Source organism: Aythya ferina, assembly GCF_964211825.1.
Source record: "Aythya ferina genome assembly, chromosome: 1".
Taxonomy (NCBI): Eukaryota; Metazoa; Chordata; class Aves; order Anseriformes; family Anatidae; genus Aythya; species Aythya ferina.
In genome coordinates this window covers 117448088-117466316 of record NC_140296.1, presented here as the reverse complement: position 1 = coordinate 117466316, position 18229 = coordinate 117448088, and the positions used below count along the sequence as shown (strand labels likewise).

Here is an 18229-nt window from a genome sequence, read left to right as displayed (position 1 = left end):
AAGGAGGATCAGGCAGAACACAAACAGGCAGAGGAGAGACAGCAGAAGAGGTCTTTCTGCCTCACAGAAACCATAGACAGACAAAACCACCTACTGCATGAGAAGGTCAGAAACTGCAGCACTGGGAGACAGCAGTTAAAAATGACTGGGATCAATGCGGTGCTGCCTCCTGGCTTTAACACAGCTCAGAATCCAGGCAGGATCAGATGCTGTTGCTACGTGCCCATTTCAGTGTGCTAAAGGAGGCGTTTTGCTGTGGTAGCCAGGAGCATTTAGTCGGTGCTCCAAACACAGACTGAAACATACAGGGCTGCTGATGGACTGGAAAGTCAATACCGAACAAATGCACTGCTGAGTCAACACAACTGCAGTGTTTGTTTCCTGGCCCAGGAGCTGTCTGAGCTGACCTTTAGCAGCTCAGTGCCTCCTGTCACTGCTTAGGGGATTCGTTGCTTTCCTGTCTGCCTTTTGGCTTTCAGACAAAGCTGTATTACAAACTTCACTGTCTGTAAATACTAGAAGAAAACAGAAGTAAAAAAAAAAAACAAAAAAAAAAACAAAAAACAAACAAAAAAAAAACACCAGTTTGGTGTTTTGCTCAACCCTAACGCCTTAAAGATAAAGAAGTTTGTGTTGTCCTGCTGAGCATCTTGTCTGTGAAGGCAGGGCACTGGCGGAGCCTAGCTTGGGAGCTCACCGCACACCCAGGCCACCTCGTGATTGCACTCCTGGTGAGCAGGCGCCAGCAGTTAAAAGACACCACGGAAGCACCAACAACTGGCTCACCCTTAATCCTATTTACTACAATAGGCTGCATATGAAAACTCAGACCCCCCATTTTCCTTCCATGACAAAGGTTGCACAGAATTAAAGAAAAACTGTTCAGAGAAATAGCCAGGGAAGACAATTCTTATAGATGAAAGTCTTTCCTTGAAGAATCCCCAGAACACACAAATTCCTCCCCTAAGAACAGGGAAAGGAGGTGTCAAAACAGTCCCCAGCTACTCCAGAACTGTTGCATTATTTCTGTAATTTATAAAGCCAAAAAACGTGCCCAGCACCTCCGTGGGTACCTCATGAAGAGATACCATAGCCCAGCTGTAGATGTTCCTATGAATGGCACGCGGATTGCTCATTGGGCTGCAGTGCCTCAATCTCACAGCAAAAAGCACGTGGCCCTTGGGAAATCCATAGATACTTCTGTTCGCTTTTCTCCCCTCTGAGATCTTTCAAAAACTATCTGGGCTTTTTTTTATTAAAGAGTAGCAGAAGCACTGCCTTCTGAGGCACACCTCCCTTACCATAGAAACCACCTGATGACCGATGAGTGTATCCAGCTATGTAAGCCTTCACCTCTACCAAATTAGTCAAGCTTCTTTGACTACTAGAGATTGAACATCTTCCTGGGAAGAAAAAAAAAAAAAAACAAAAACAAAAAAAAACGTGAACTGGGACCAGAGCTGCTCTGAGAGCTTGAACTGGAGTTCAGGCTGATACCAGTAAGAATGTGCATCAAAAGTAAGAGAAATAGAATTGTTCTTTACCTAACTAATCCACACTGCAGAGGATATTGCAATACCTGTAGGTGTAATTATCAGGGATTCGAGGAAAGGATAAGGAATAAAACCACAAAGGAAGGCTAACAAAGTGTCATTTAATTGCACCACTCAACACAGAAAGCCTTCACCACAACAAAGTTACCATGAAAGCAATCATTTTGCTGAACTGCTGTTTATTAAAAGCAAACTCTATTGATTATTTTTTTTTGCCTAATTTTCAGATATGCTGAACTCATTTTGAGAGGGAAAATTCATGGCATGCAGCACTTCTGAAAACTGATCTTGTTACTATCTACCAAAAAGCAATAATACTTAGAATAAGATTTAAGTCTTAGAATAAGACTGCCAGAAACTGCCAGCATACAGAATACAAAAAAAAAATTGCAGATCAATGCTGGGGCAATAATAGCCAATATACAACACGAAAAAAAAAAAAAAATACTTTGATCAATTGCAGGCTTTAAACTAAACTGTTGAAATTAACTACAGATGATTCACAAGACACAAGAGAGCAAAGGAAGATTAGAAAGCAGTAGGCATTTAATGAAGCACCTAATGGCCAGATGAAGAATTTACAGGCTGAAGTGCCACCAACCACGTACGCTGCCTTCCTTCAGTGCAATGCAGAAGTGATTCTTCTTTCAAGCAACCGAACTGGTGGGCTATTCACACACATCACCCTACAGGGTACTGTGCGTGCTGTGAAATGGCAGCCCTTAGGGGAGAAGTGCTTGGTGCTTTGTAGAATCAAGCCTAAGGAATGGAAAAGTATATTTGGCAACAGCTGACTAAGCAAATGAATGAACATGCTGTAATGAAAGGATAAAAATTCCCACAAATATGGCAATGGCTTAGCCATGCAATGTGGTCAACTCAGCTGGTGAAAGAGGCAAGAAGAGGATAGGACACAGGGCTTTAGAAAGTGCACCCGGTCCCACAGGCTGAGCTGGACCCCAGCTCTTAGCAACGCATTAAACTGGAGCAAGCAACTAGCAGGAGGAAGGATATTCTGAAAAGCAAGTCATAAGTGCTTTGGACTTAATATCCTGTTTGGACTGAATATTCTCAGAGCTGCTTTGAAGAGGTTTCCACACACTGCCAAGCATGTTATGCATAACTGCCTATGAGAAAGAGTGACTCAGTACTACAGAGAGAAATTAAATGCACGCTCTGACCTATATATTAAAAAATACACCGTGAGACCTTTTGAAGTTGGCTGACCTTGAATGGGACACAGCACCCTCACCTTCAATCTGGCTCAAATTTACACTGAGTGAGGGTGGTTGTTCTGTTTGTTTTTATTTGTTTTCAAAAAAGTCACCTGGTAGATTTGTGACATTTTGTGTGAAACACACTAGTGATAACATCAAATTCCCATTCGTGCAGACTAGCGTCCCATCAGATCAGCCCATATAACAGTCACCTTTTACTGACTGTGCTGAAAGCAAATAGAAGGATGAGCAGTCTTTTTCCAGAATATTGCAAAGCAGAGGGGAATGTGTTAATCTACAGGAGAAAGGAAACCTAAATTACATGGAAATATCTGAATAAATCATCAAATGCAGACCACTTTTACCTGCTTTCCACCATAACATTGCAGGGCAATATCCAAATAGGAAAAACAGGAGCAGAAAATCAGATGCCTCATCCTGCATCCAAGAATCATCCTAATTTCTTTTAGTAAATTCTCACTATAGATCACCTCTTTACCAAAATCTTACAGAAAGCAATGATACGCTTACTGGGCACATAAAAAGTTCACATGAATTTTACGTGTCTACATCTTTTTGCAGTCTTCTAAGGACAACAGTACCATGGGACATCACAGAAGCAAAGTTTGGCTAGCATCAACCTGTGAAGACTAGCAAGCAGGCTCAGAAAAAAAAAATCTCTTCCCATTAGCCACAGCAGTTTACATACTCACATCCTCAGTGCTCATTCCTAGCACAACAGTCCACAAGAAAGCAGAAAGGAAAACGTCAGCACATCCATACTAGCAGAACGTTACTGATTCTATAGGATCATACATTTAAGAGATCTCAGAACTTTCATAAAACTACTCATTCATTAGCTTCCAAATATAGGAGAAATTGTAATTTTAAAGAAGATCCATAAACCACCATACACATTAAGACAGCCTTTTATCCAAAGAAATTAAGATATCTACTTTATCTTAGATGTGTACAAAATGAAGTGTTTAAATTTGTAGTAAGGACTTAACTTTAAAATTTAATTAATTTTAATTCATACAAACTCCTGAACAGACATCTTCATATTGAGATAGGACTCTTTAATTTAGCTTAATGCTCCTTTTATTTTCTTTAACGTAAAATAAGCTTGCTTCAACTGAAAAAACAGAACACACCAAGATACCCAGCAATTTATTAAATTATTTTACACTTGTGCTCTGCTTTTAATTTCTGCAGCTCCTCATGGTGACAGTGCTATTCACTGCCTCCATAGGACATCAAAGTTTTTTGTATGTTTAGCCACAGTCAGGCTGCAGTGCACAGACATCACAAACCTACAGCAACATAAAACATCACACAGGTAATCTCTCCATACATCTTAACAGCATCAGAAATTTAGCTCTGAACCTCTGGCTTCGAAGCACCACTTGAACTGAAGGCATCCTCACGTGCAGTTCACAGCAGGGAGCCAGCTACATGCTGCAGAGGGCAATGTGCCACAGCCTGCCTGAGGCCGTGCTGCCTTTTCAGACAAGGATCTGGACATCCTCTGCTTGTAAGAAACACCTATTGAAAGCAACGTTCTCTGCATCACTGTTACTTTTCCATCCATCATATCAGCTACAACTTTGTGTTTGGAACTGATCTCTGAACTACAGACCCAAAAGATGGGAATATTTATGCCTGTGTATTTCCAGTGCTCCACACATATCTGCCTGCCATAAGCCAAGCAGCTTTGTGCAATGGGACAGCATGCCCTTGCTCCCGAGAAAATGCCAACGTGGTGCTGCACCTACCTTCACAATCAGACTTCGGTGCTCCTCAGATTGACTGAAGTTCTTGCCCATTTCAAAGATGCTCATCGTTCCTTCCTCACAGAGGCTCATCCAGGTGTGATACTCCTCACGCTCTGGCAGTCTATCCCAGAACGTCTTGAAGACCTCCCAGACTGTTTCCTGACACACTGAAGGCACAAGAAAGGTCTGGTGTTAGTAAAACAGGAGTGCTTCTGGGGCACAGGTGGTCAGGATAATACGGTCCAAATGCTGTCTGCTTTTCAGTACATTAATATATACAATACAGTGACTATATCAACAACTTGTAAATGTGTTAGATATTAAATGCACCAATGATGATCTGGCAGATCTTCCACACTCGTACTACTTCCCTCCCTGATTTTTTACTGAAGTACTTATTTCATTAAAGACAAAGAGAAGCGAAGCGAGCAAGAGAGAGCAACTTGCCTCCTGACAGCCATCAAGAACAGCAGTAGTTTGACTGAGTGAAACTGCCTTTGATCAATCAGGCTAAATTTTAGAAAATTCAGAAATCCAAAATAGTAAGGCAAATGTCCTCATGGAAAGGAGAGCTGGATCTTAACTTGTAAGAGCAGTAGTTGCACTCAACAAAGCTTTAGAAGCTCAGTCACTAACAATTCCTTTGGACTCAACTTCAAATAGAATTTAAAATGAATTTCAGAAAGTATAATTGCAGTAATCATTGAAAACTGAGGCATTATGATGACAAAACTATATAATATGCTAAACTACACGTCAATCTCTAACCCTATTGCATATATGCACTGAGAAAGAACTGGGTATCCGTGGCCGACCAGACAGCCTGTGAATTAAGGGTTAAATTATCTTGTATGCCAGCTGCTTTAATCTCCCTCTTGAATGTGTTCTTCGTCAATCAGAGCACTTGGTCACATACCACTTGCTTAAGCAAAAGCCTCTCCCTGACCCAGGATAATTGGGAGAGATGAAGATTTATAGGATTTTCCTTGTGTCCTGGAAGAGAACAACGTTGAAAGGCGAAAAACTCTACAAATCGCTTGCAGCAGACGCCAGCTTGGAGTAACAGCAGACAACCCTGCTTTTCAGCCCTAATCTGATTTCACTAGTTATATATATACAGTTTGGCAGAGGAGCACTTTGCATTAGGAGAAAGTCTTGACATCATAGGCAAGACCCTAGAGGAGAGTGACCGCGAATCTATATTTGGAAAGTCATTTTCGTCAATCAGCTTAAAAATGTGCTCCAGGCTGCCAAAAGCAGTACCTTACTACCATTTCTTTTTGGTACTCTGTATGCTGAATTCCAAACTGGATTAAATGTACTTGTGTAAAATTTAACACACAGATCGCATGGAAACATCCCTTCCTTCAGCCACGAGAAGGACATTTTTCTTACATCCAATGCTTTTATAAGTAACAACCTTAAGGAACTGTTCCATGTGTGCTTACACCCCTTCAAGCTTAGCTGATTCTGGTGCTGGATGGCACCAGGCAGAAAAAGCTCTTTTCTCCACTCCAAATTTCAGTTCATCAGAGAAGTTAAGATAATTTCTCCCCTGCAGAAGTCTTTAGATACATAATTCTCTCTTATTTCCACACCCCTGAGCACATTCCTGACAGCTCTTTTACATGGAGATTAGCCTTGCAGCTCCTTGACATGAATGAATGAAGAAGAATACAGTCTTGAGACTGCATAATTACCTTTCTGTAACGTACTACTGCCCTAGCACCCCTCAGCTTCCAGGTAGCTGTGTAAGGCACAGTACTTGGGTAAGGAGTATTGGAGATATTTTCAGTTTTGCTTATGCATCTTTATTAACCAGAAATAAATACCCAATGTACAAGCATGGGACCCTCTCACATCCCCCCTCGAGCTGTACCGGCTGCCTCAGCAGCTGGAGAAGCAAAGGCCACGTTTCCATACAAGTTTCCACAGACCTCAAGCAATGAACCCATAATCCTGCTCAGGGATTTCTTGATCATGCTGTAGTATTACTAAGCTCCCTGAAGCAGAAGGACATCTGCAGTATCCCCTCTACCATCCCACTCCTAAGAGCTGGGTGTCCAGGAAAAGACAAAAGGCTAGTTTCAAATCCAGAAGCCTATTCCAGGCGACACCACCCTCTTTAATTTCTTTGTGGGGAACTTGTGTCCTGCATTCTGACTAACGGGCCTTTTACTCCAGGTGTAATGATGTACAGCAACAACCCTGAAATGAGATTATTCCCTGTGGCTGGGATAAGTCTTCAGCGCACTATCAGCGAGAGATGAAGCCATGGCAATGCCTTGTGAATACACCGCAGTGGCACTAACCCTACAGTTTTCAAACTGCAATAGGCAAAGGATTGCTCTTCCAGTCACAAATAATAACTGGCAGTAAATAATTGGCAATAAAAGTTTTCCTTAATGCTCTTAAATAAATTTAATTTCTCTTTTTCTTTTTCTTTTTTTTTTAGTGGGTGTGGTGAGACAGTACCTTGCCTGAATATAAGCTACAGCTGTATGAGCAGTTGCCCCAATCAGCTCCCAGTAGATTAAGGATTTGTTGTGTGTCCATTTGCCTGGAATTAGATGCTCCGCTCAATTCCAATCCCAAAGACTTCTGTGACATCTGTGGGGTCCGAGCCCACTAATCAGACATAAGCTGTCAGAATAGGGTCATATTTTCAGGGGATGGATAGGGGATGGCAGATAAGGGGTCCTCTCTGGCCTTTGCCCTGCCTTGGTGTCTCCACTGCAGCAAACAGTAACACACCAGACCACAAGGTGCCACCTGAGCTGCTTGTCACACAGTCACACTGCAGCCTTGCTGACATTCAGTTCGTTTTGTCATTGTCCCCTTTATTCCAGATGGCCAGGCTGTACAGCAGGGGACTGCTTTGCAGGACAAGTTTGGGTTGCATGCAGCAAAACCCAAGAACCATCCCCTAGTGTGCTTACCTATATGGTGTTCAAGAGCAAACCCATAGCCTGGCTGAGGAAAGGACCAACTTTGTTTCAGTCTCTCTTTCTCATATACTTTTCTCATGTTTTGTAGTCCGAGCACAGAAAAAGAACAGTGCAGTTTCTTCAGTGGTGCCCAAATCATGCTCATATAAAGAAACAACCAGACACAGCTCCATCTCCCATCTCTCCTTCAGGTACGTCAAAGAGGGAGCCAGTTCTTATCATGACATAACTGATGTGGCCACCCAGGGAACTGAAGAGACACCGGCCTCATGCTGTGTTCAGTTCCATAATAAAAGTTTATATCCTTCTTTCGACTTAAAGCCAGAGCCCACCCCTGCGGTAGGTGTTGAACTATCTGCCAGCCAGGGAGGTTTATTCAACCTTTCTTGTTGACAAATGCCTGAGAACTCCCACAAAAGAAAAACATGTTCTTCATAAGTAGATTATAAGCATGCTGAAACTATGTAGACAAAGCTTAGAGTTATAAAATTGCAAAGTTTAAGAGACTTAAATGGAAGCTTCATCAAGTAACTACATTTTACTGTATAAAAAAAAAATCACCATTTTTCCTCTCTGACCTTCCAGCAACTTGTCATTACCTGTGCCACATATACCATCTATATATTCTCATAATAAATGAAGCAATTTTTAGCTAAAATTTAAAATAGCAACTCTGTCAAGCCACAACAGAAAATAAAATAAAATGGGCATCTAGGAAAAACACAGATTTACCAGTACGCTTTTAGACTCGCAACATAACTTTGAATTTAAAGTGTAAAAGTTTTTAAGAAAATAGGGAATGGAAAAAAACTCCACAGCATCAGAGCTTACAGTGAATGGACAGCAAACCAACAGCTCATAATTATGACTGAAGTTGCTTGCTTAATGAGATACACTCTATTAGCATTCTGCAACTATTAAGAAAAAAAATATTAAAAAAAAAAAAAAAAAAGCCTATTGTACAGGCCTAGATTTTCCCAGGAATTAGGTTCTGAAGACTAGCTGCAAAACCCTTGAAAACAAACCAGCCAGCCCTGCCAGGATAACAGGGGAACAGCTGAGCAGACCCAGCACTTCAATAGAAGACTCAGGGCAGCCTGAGGCCATGGGACAAGAGCTCGTTTTTACTGCTAGATCTCACTTAAAACTTTCTCTGGTCTGCTACAGGGGTAGCCACAGTCACAGACTACGTGGGACAGCAGCAGCAACATCAGGCCCTGGAGGAGCCAGGATCAGGCCTCTAATCCAGGCAAACGATACTGATTAAATCATCATCAAATCGAGATCAATCTTTTAAGGCAGCGGGCTTAGAGCCTTGAAGTTCCACGTGGGTGGGAAGGTAAGCTCCTCTACAAAATGACTTCCTGCAGCCCATGGCCACGGTAATAAATAACTTGCATTTTAGTGCTAACCTGATTGCTCGGCTACTTTACAATTGTCCTCTGAAGAATCCTAAAAATTAGGTTTAGAAGATAAATTCTCCCTGCTATAGAGATGTGATCATCCTGGTCTACAGGAAAGAAAGCAGGTACACAGGTGATGCGTGACTGATCGACACGACAAACTGCAATTCAACCCAAGACCAGAAAACAGATGGCTTGTTCTGCAATTCTTCCCCAGAATACATTTTGCATACAATTCCTCAGAAATTAGAAGTCACTTAACTCATCACTGAAATGCAATCATCTTCAAGATGAGAGAGAGGGCCAAGGCAGGAAAAATGGAAAGAATGACATGTTTGGCCCATGCCCTTGTGCAAATTTCCACAAAGTGTCATAGGCACATAAAGTAGGCAAGGTCTTCATTCTTGAAGGCCATAACAGGTTTCAATGGCTACCTCAGAAAGCTGGACATGTACTAAGACCATGCGAGTCTCAGCATACCTGTTCTGAAAGCCTAAAAGCCAAGCCCTTGGAGCTTACCTGCTTTAAATGTAGTGTTTACACTCAGGTAAAAACTTACAAATGATACAGAATAATATTCTGAAAAGCTAAAGACAAATTGTGTTTCAGCCAAAAAGAAAATCCACACAGGCAGGCTCTTTTCAGTCCTACAAATATGTACAAAGGGGTGAAAAAAGAGCTTATTTGAAGTTTCCTTTCCTAAAGACATTATTGCTCTTTTCAAAGTCTCCAGGTAAGATGTGTGATGAGATGATCCTTCTGTCTGAAATTCTCTGGTACAGCTACCTCGTATGCACCTGGGCAGGATGCAGCATTGCTCTGGCTCTAGCTTCACCACCCAGGACACATTTATCTCTCTCAAAGGAGAAACAATTAGCCTATTACATCTCAGCCCGTGCTCAGGGATTTCTGAGGTTAATAGGAGGGGCAGCACATGACAGCACCGGGCACCTAGCGGGGGGTAGGGTGGCTTTCTGGCCATTTGTCTAAGTGGGGACTGCTGGAGTTTAATCCCAGTTAAATCCCATTAGCGCTTCTTAAGAGTTGAGTTGTGTACAGGGGCTAGGAGCACTGCATCAGGCAGAATATTCTATTTTGAGGCAACGTGAGGACAATTCCTACTCCTCTCTAACGTCTCCACAACTGAGTGGCCTAAAGGCAGTGGGTTTTGAGGACTATGGTGACAGGGAGACTGAAGACACCTCCTGAGAGACCTTCCTTGCAAAGATTTCACTAGAACTTGCTAAACAAACTAATAAAGACGTACGCAGAGCAATCACCTCATCTCCTGGTGAAATGCTGCTGTGTAAGGGCTAAAACACAGCAGACCTTAAACAACACTTGCAGAAATCCAGGATTTTAAATTAAAAGAGTTGAATGCCGATTAGCTAATCCACATGAAAGGTTTTTTCCTTGAATGCTGACATATTAAACTCTAGCACAAACTATTCTCACTGGTAATATTTCAGTAATACAAAGGATTCTCTTTCATGAGAAAAGTCAAGCTTTTTAGAAGCAGAGCTGACATCTAATCATTCAAATGTAGAGGGAGGCAGAACTAGAGGTTTTACAAATAAACTTCAGAAATTTATCAGCTGAGTATGAGCTATGCACAACGTGTGCCAGGGGAGAGAGGGAAAGAAGCAGAGATGGCTCACGCAGCCAGACTCTGATTTATTGCTTGCTCCTCTGGCCAGGTAGTTGTCATGAATTTTGACTGGTTACTTTCATCATTATTCAGTACGATTTGAATAATTTGTAACGTGTAAGGTTTCAGCATCAGATTGAAACTTCTCTCTCAACTCTGTCCATGTGCGGAACATAACATTATTTCTGCTGCTTCAGTAAATACATCTGAACCAACCCAGGAAATGGGGAGAAAATCTGGATTCTGACTTTAATGTTAGGAGCTCGGTGCTACGCCCAAGATTACCAAATTGAGGGATTATAACCATGCACACAACTTAATTCCTCAGAAATTAATTTTATTCTTTCCAAGTACCAAAATGTCCTTGGCTCCCATTAGCTATGACACGCGAGAATACCATCCATCTCCTTCTTTGGTCAGCATCTTTAAATAGAATCTTTAGGTCTTCAGCTTCATCTGAAGCTCTGGCTGACAAAAACAGGTCTGGCAGAGAGAATATCAGACCTACTCACCTGAAAATACGATGTTAAACAATACACCCAATTGTTTAAGGGAATGGATCACAGCAGGAAAAAAGGCAAATGCAATTTAGGAATGGTAGCCACCGGAGTAGTTACATCTCAGACATACCCAGAACAGCAGCAGTGTAACCCTGAACCATCGTGCCAAAACCCCAATCCTTTGTTTTACTACACATGGAGGGGACAACAGCACAAGCCATGCAACCTCACAATTCTTATTTTGTTTCTGTTTTACTACTAAATCCATTTTTCAAGTCTATTAAAATCCTCAGCCATCTACTGGCAACTTATACCAAAGGAAATGGACAGTCAGCGTGGGGTGACTGGTCAATCCCATAGCCAGGAGTGGAAGAGGCAGGCTTTTGGGCTGAGGAAGCGTGGCTATCTTTCAAATAATAATTTTTATTTAACAGAGGACTGAGCCACTGTCTCTCTGTGAGCAGTAAAACCATCATTCAAACTCAACATTACCATACCCAGCACACTCAATATCTGAAATCCACGCTGTTAGACTTGCACTAAATCTGATTCGTGAAACCTCCAGCTGCCTGTCGGACACCCTTTGTGTTCATCACAACAGTCCAGCTACCAACCACCGCTAGATTGACATGATTCTTCCAGCAGCAGCAATAGCACTGCTACAATTCAAAAGGAATTAATGATTTATTATATATTGTTGCATCTTGCTTTTTTTTTTTTAAGGCTACAAAAATCCAGATGTTGTAGGCTGAAAAGAAGGAGCATGCTGCTAAGCATACTGCTATATGGCGTAAGCACTTGGCTTAAAGCCTATGACAGAAATGTTCGTCAGTCTCTAATAAAGGTTTTAGCAAGCTAGCAAAAGTAAATAAAGCTATGAGCTACAGCTAGATAATTATATTTCCACCTGTTTCCTTCTAAGGTAGATGGAACAAATGTACCCCAGATGACCAGCACATGCAAATCTTTTTTTTTTCCCCCAACAAGCTCTTATGTCAAAAAAGAAAAGAACATTCCTTCCATGAGAGCTGCCTTTTTTTGGTTGATAATAAAACTAAGGAAAGAATAGATTTTATTAAAGCCACACTTTCAGAGAAAAACATCTTCTCAGACAAAGTATGGGATATTAAAGTCATTCCTTACTTCAACAGGTACAGATTAAAAGATTCTAAATATGCAGACTGAAGTTGGAAAAATCAATAGATTCTGGGTACCATCATACTTATCCCCCTACAGAGCTGTTTTTCTAATCACCGATACTAACTGGTCCCTAAGAGACAAACTGTGACCACACTTTTGCCTAGGACTGTTTTGTTGACAGTGCAAACAAAGTCCGTCTTATTTTTTTGTTCACTGTACTGATTTAGCTAGCTAGGAAAAATGTATTTCCAAGAAAAAGCTGGTATATAATTTGAGAACACTCAAGAAACAGCTTTGTTGTCTATCTGGACTTGTGCACAGTATTTGACACTGTCCCATATGACATCCGTGTCTCTAAAATGAAGAACCATGGATTTGACAGATGGACAACTCAGTGGGTAACGACTTGGTGGGCTGGTCTCACTCCAAGACTCGCAGGCAATGGCTCCATGTCCAGGTGGAGACCAGTGACGAGCAGTGTTCCTCAGGGGTCAGTCTGGGGCAGGCGCTGTTTAACACCTTTGTCAGTGACATGGGCAGTGGGACTGAGCGCACCCTCAGCAAGTTTATGGGTGAGGGAGGTGACTGCCCCCCTCTGCTCTGCTCTCCTGAGACCCCACCAAGAGTGCTGTGTTCAGATCTAGGGCCCCCAGCATGAGAAAGAGATAGACCTATTAGAGCAGGTCCAGAGGTGGGCCATGAAGATGATCAGGGCTGGACCAGCTCTCCCGGGAAGACAGGCTGATTGAAGCTGAATTGAAGCCAATTCCCAACAATTGGGAATTGGGGTTGTTCAGCCTGGAGAAGAGAAGGCTCTTCAGAAACCTTATAGCAACCTTCTAGTACCTAAAGGGGGCCTGCAGGAGAGCTGGGGAGGGACTCTTTGTCAGGGGGTGTAGTGATAGGACAAGGGCTAATGGCTTTAAATTCAAAGAGGGGAGCTTTAGATCAAACAAAATTCTTCACTGTGAGTGTGATGGAGCTTTGGAACAGGCTGTCCAAAGAAGCTGTGGATACCTCATCCCTGGAGGTGTCCAAAGCCAGGCCGGATGGGGCTTTAGGCAGCCTGGGCTGGTGGGAGGGGTCCCTGCCCATGGCAGGGGGCTGGAACTGGATGGGCTTTGAGGTCCCTTCCAACTCAAACCATTCTGTGATTTTATGAAAAAAAGTAACAGCACCATCAGCTCTCACTTACCTCAGGTGTGTTTACTCAGGATGTGATTAACCAAATAGCTATGATGCAGTGTATTGCTGCTAACAGAATGAATATGACAGGTTGCTTGAACCAGGCCTTGCCAGACTTGTTGCTAATTATAATTCTCTCTCTTGTAGAGATCTTTTTCAAAAGTTTATCATGCTAAGGGTGAACACAGCATCTCTGCTCAAGAAGTCATTGAGGACTGTGGAAGCCAGAAGTCCCGTAGGAAAGCAGAAAGAAAGCCTAGGTGGACCTTTGGTTCAACCTAGGATCATTAAGTTTTAAATAAGCTTTTACAACCTAATTTACAGATTTTTTTTCTTTACTATCACTCAGACTTTTGCTTACTTGGTATTTGCCTACACTCCTATATCACATATAATTGAGGGGTGACTGCAGTCAAAGTACATTGCAGGGATCCACTTGGAGCAAAACAACAGCTGAGTGCTACTGAACAGACATAAACAAGACGCTTGCAAAACCTGTCAAGCTGCATGATCAATGTCAATGTCTCACTCAGGCTGGGCACAAGTCGATCTTTGGATGCGGCTCTGATCCCACATAATTCCACTTTGCTCTCCAAATACGTTCTTTATGTTTACTTTTACACAGACACTCAGTAACTCCTGGTTTTAATTGTTTTTGACTGCTCTGAAGGGAGGAGAAATACAGAATGCATGATTCAAACTACATGAAGCCAAACCTCCCATCTCTAACAGGCCTCAGAAGAAGACGTGTCTTAAAAGACAAAAAGAAAACAAAAAGCCCAACTGACTCAAATATACTTCAAATACCTTTGCTAGGCCTAGATGCATATATACTGTGGCTCAAGGGAGACTTTACCAGAGCAAAGTAAAACTAATTCCTAGACAGTGGCAATAAAAGAAGCTAGGAATTTGCTTCTTTTTGCACTGGACCGTAAACAGACCTCTCTACAGACATCATTTTCTGTCACTTTAGTCCAGCTGTAATTTTAAATGCCCAACATGATCAAAGCAATGCAATATCATTAATCCAAATAAGAATACAATACAAATGTCCCAGAGCTGTAAAGATCAGCCCATTTGCTCAAAACTGTCTCTTTAAGTCCCTGTATGGTAGCACACTGACACTAATACAGGCCTCCGGAACTTTATTTGGAAAGAGGAATTTTCACTCAGAGCGTAGCATCATTACCACAGCTCATGCTGAAAAGACAAGTCTGCAAACGGGGCTCCCACAGCCCCGAAGTGATAGAATGGCTTTCATCTTGTGACGGCTGAGAGAGAGAGAGGCATTCATCTAGTGAGCAGAAAGGCTGATCCAGCACTCATGGTGGAGGTGTGGGACACAGAGATTACAGGCTGAACACCCTGCCTCATCTCAGGCTTTGCGGAAGGCCTTAGGCAAGTCGTGTAGGGTAGAATTATTGGTCAAAGTGATTTAGTCATCGATGATCAGTGATTTAATGTCATCGATGACATTAGTATGATGACATAAACATAACAGCAATGGGGGCACAAAAGGCAGTATGACCTTTTTCAATTTTTTCTTAAAAAACAAAACAAAACAAAAAACTAAGTTACATCTATTACATTGTAATAAATGTTAATTAGAAATTCAAAAACACATCTCTGAAGGTGTTTCCTCCACCTTTAAGTGAGCGCAGCTCTTCCCTGTTTAACCAATAGACTATGGGAGAACATTGTAAGATGCAGTAATGTGTTTGAATACTACTCTGCAGAGATCCACAAATGCCAGAAAGCACTTTATTCCAATCATCTCAGACAGGACTGTTAAGATACATCACGCCGCTGTAATATCCCAACTCACGAAAGAGGCTGTTACTGAGAATATTTCAGATTTTCAGAACAAACTCTTTCACACCAGCTTCTGTATCTTAAAACAAAGGCCTCAGCTCTGTTACACCACAGCCTGACACACGAGATTGGCTTTCTAGGCAAGAGAACAGCCAGCCACAGCCAAAAGTCACGTGCATGAGAGACCAATGTCTCTGACTTGACTCTTTTCTGAAAGATCCCTTTCTGAGTTCTACTAGCACTTCAAAAACACTAAATAAAAACTATCAGCTTTGCCATTTAGCTGACTTGTACCTAGTGCCCATTTTTCTGAGCGTTCAAATTGTTCTATGAGAAAGGTTGAACAACTATTAACAACAATTAAATGTTAACTGATATCAGGAACTGAGAGTTTTTATGATATGAGTGTAGCCAGAAAGTGATTTAAAAAAAAATAGCTCAGAACAGCTGTCATAAGGAAGATTGTCACAGAAGATTTTTTTTATTTTTTTTGTGTGTAATAATGCATTTCCTATTGCATGGCATTATGTTTAAAAGTTTCATCTATTTTTTATTACAAATAAATGCTATCAGTTTCCAAAGAGCTGTATGATCTTCATGCTCACTTACCTCTGAGTCTGAAGTATTTCAGGTGGTTGGCAATAGCCTGTTCAATAGATTCATCGGGGCAGATCTTAACTCCGCTGGGAAACAGAATGGACCGCTTCCTTCGAAACAGCAAACGCTTGTTGACCTGTTCAGCCTCCACCATGCCATTAAGCTTTTTCAACTCAGGAGGCAGAGAAGGGCTCGCTAACTGCCAGACACTGAGCTGAGGGGTTGGTGAAGCTTGATTTCCATCTTTAGCTTGTTTTTCTTCTGCTGTAAAATTGAAACCACATACAAATTTCTCAGATGCAATCATACGTATCTTAATGCCATCGCTCCGATCTCTGAAGGACATAACTGTTTTTTTCTGTTAACAAGCCAAAAGCTATCCATATGACCGCACTATTATAAACAAACTTCACTTCTTTTACAGTATCCCATCAAACAATAACACGCCCTAACCCTGTGAATGCTGATGTTTTGTGTTTAACTTCCCTTTTGCGATTTGGCTTAAGCCAGTGGGACTATACGTGTCAATAAGCATGTGCTTGAAAGTTTCAGGGCGGGGAATGGAAGATACAGTTAATGTAAAAGCCCCCTTATTCCATACATTCTTTCCACACTTATAACCTATGCATGAAGAAAGCTGCCTGAACTGACAGAAAGCAAGTTCACCTTCTATCATCATTTGACAGGTGCCTACTTGACAGCAGAGGAGGGAGTGGGAGAAGAAAAAAAGGGGTTTAGCTTTTTAGCTCTTTTAAAATTTCCTCTCATGTGAATTGTTCCACGTCACTTCAAAGGAAACTTTAGAGCACAGGGGAGAATGTGTCTATTTAGTTTTAGTCTGACCACCTAATTATCTAACCTCCACAGACAGCTGATCTGAAATTAGTGAATGCAACCTTTCTGCTTCAACTGTTTCCCCAGAAAACAACTGAAAAAGAATCAAAATTAATCATTAATTACAGAAAGAACAGTAGCAATTGTACACCATTTTTCACCCTACAGATTATGACTTCATTCTGCAACTTCAAAGTCAATAGCACCTTTGACTCTGATGACCAAAAGATGATGATTATTTTGATGCTAAATTAATAATCAGCTCTAAAGCAGAAGGTCACCACCAGATGGTATGTTGGAGGGAGAAGGAAACATCAAACAAGGTCACTAAGGCAGAACTCCAATCTTTACCCAAACTGACACATCTTCATTGTCCACGTAGAGGAAATAGAAGATTTGTTGTTGTTGTTGTTTTTGGTTTAATACAAAATTACTAAAGAAAAAAGCACCAAATAGAAAACTCGCTTATCATTATTAAAGTCTCTCAAAGTTGGGAAAACTTGCATCCTGTACCTACACTCTGCTCTTAAAACAACAGTCATCTCTTTTGGAAATCACTCTAACAACTCCGTATCTACATCGATATCACAGCACAGATTTGAACAAATGTTTTTCTGTATTATCCTCCTTCAGTTCAATTAAGAGACATTTTTATTTCTACACACTGCTATATTAGGGTAGAACCTTGAAAACAAGCATATAAAGAAGATTTCTACATTACCTGCAACTGTTTGAAGATCTCCTTTAATCACTCCCAAAACCAAAAGAAAGAGAGAGATTTTCCAAATGAAGGCAAACATAGTTATTTGTGTCCAAAAACCAATAGGCAAAGATGAAAATAAAATCCCTTTTAGCAAAGAGCTGTTGTCTTTAACGTCTCCTTGAAACAACCAAGCACATTGCCCTTCTTGAAAATGTCTTGATGTCACATATAGTTAGTTATCTTTGGAAAAAACATTAGGTAAAAAAAGAAGACATCCTGGGAATGATCTTTTCAAGGAGAGTATTCCACTTCAGTGAAGAAACAAGGAAAGGTGATGGAAGTAAATGCCTTGGAGCTAGCAGATGGACTGAGACAATTTTTTAATTTTAATCTGGCCAGCTAAGCTCTTTACCAGAGCTTGTCATACCATTAACCGACAGTCCAAACAAGGACAGCACCTTTCACACTTAATTAACCATGTTTTTGCCTTGGCCCTTCAATTTCTGTCCATTTTTAAAATCCAGCTGACCACAAAACATCAATGTGAGCACACTACTCTCCAGCAGGTCTCAGTGAGCTTTATCTTTTGCTTGTACAATTATATGTATCTAAAAATGCAGCAACTGGCTTTAGCAATGATGCGTATGTGGGTAAGACTGAAACAATCTTTCCGTAGGTTTCTGCTGGTGACAGAGGTAACACAGCCCTGCTGCCTGAGTCCATGCTAAAGCAGGCAATCTTGTGCTGCTACCCCACTGCTTTTTGCATCCCACAACATCTGCTTCCCCCAGGATAAAATCAGGGCAAATCGCGACTCTTTCATTTCTGTTCAGATATAATCTGAGATGAGCATTAAGAACAGATTTGTGCTGATACCTGAAGAGGCGATCAGTTAAGAAGAGCTGCAGAGAGGA

At 41.4% G+C, this 18229-nt stretch overlaps 1 protein-coding gene across 3 annotated transcripts in view; it reads right to left on the bottom strand.

The window, feature by feature from the left end:
* Positions 1-18229, bottom strand: part of IMPG2 (interphotoreceptor matrix proteoglycan 2) — a 56151-nt gene extending 37922 nt beyond the window's left edge. For all 3 annotated transcript variants that reach the window (XM_084522164.1, XM_084522163.1, XM_084522165.1), the window contains exons 1-3: positions 17334-18229; positions 15791-16042; positions 4546-4712 (exon numbers count right to left, since the gene is read on the bottom strand). In XM_084522164.1, the coding sequence (XP_084378290.1) occupies positions 4546-4712; positions 15791-16042; positions 17334-17412 (498 nt within the window). In that variant the 5' untranslated portion in view covers positions 17413-18229. The remainder of the gene's footprint in view (positions 1-4545; positions 4713-15790; positions 16043-17333) is intronic.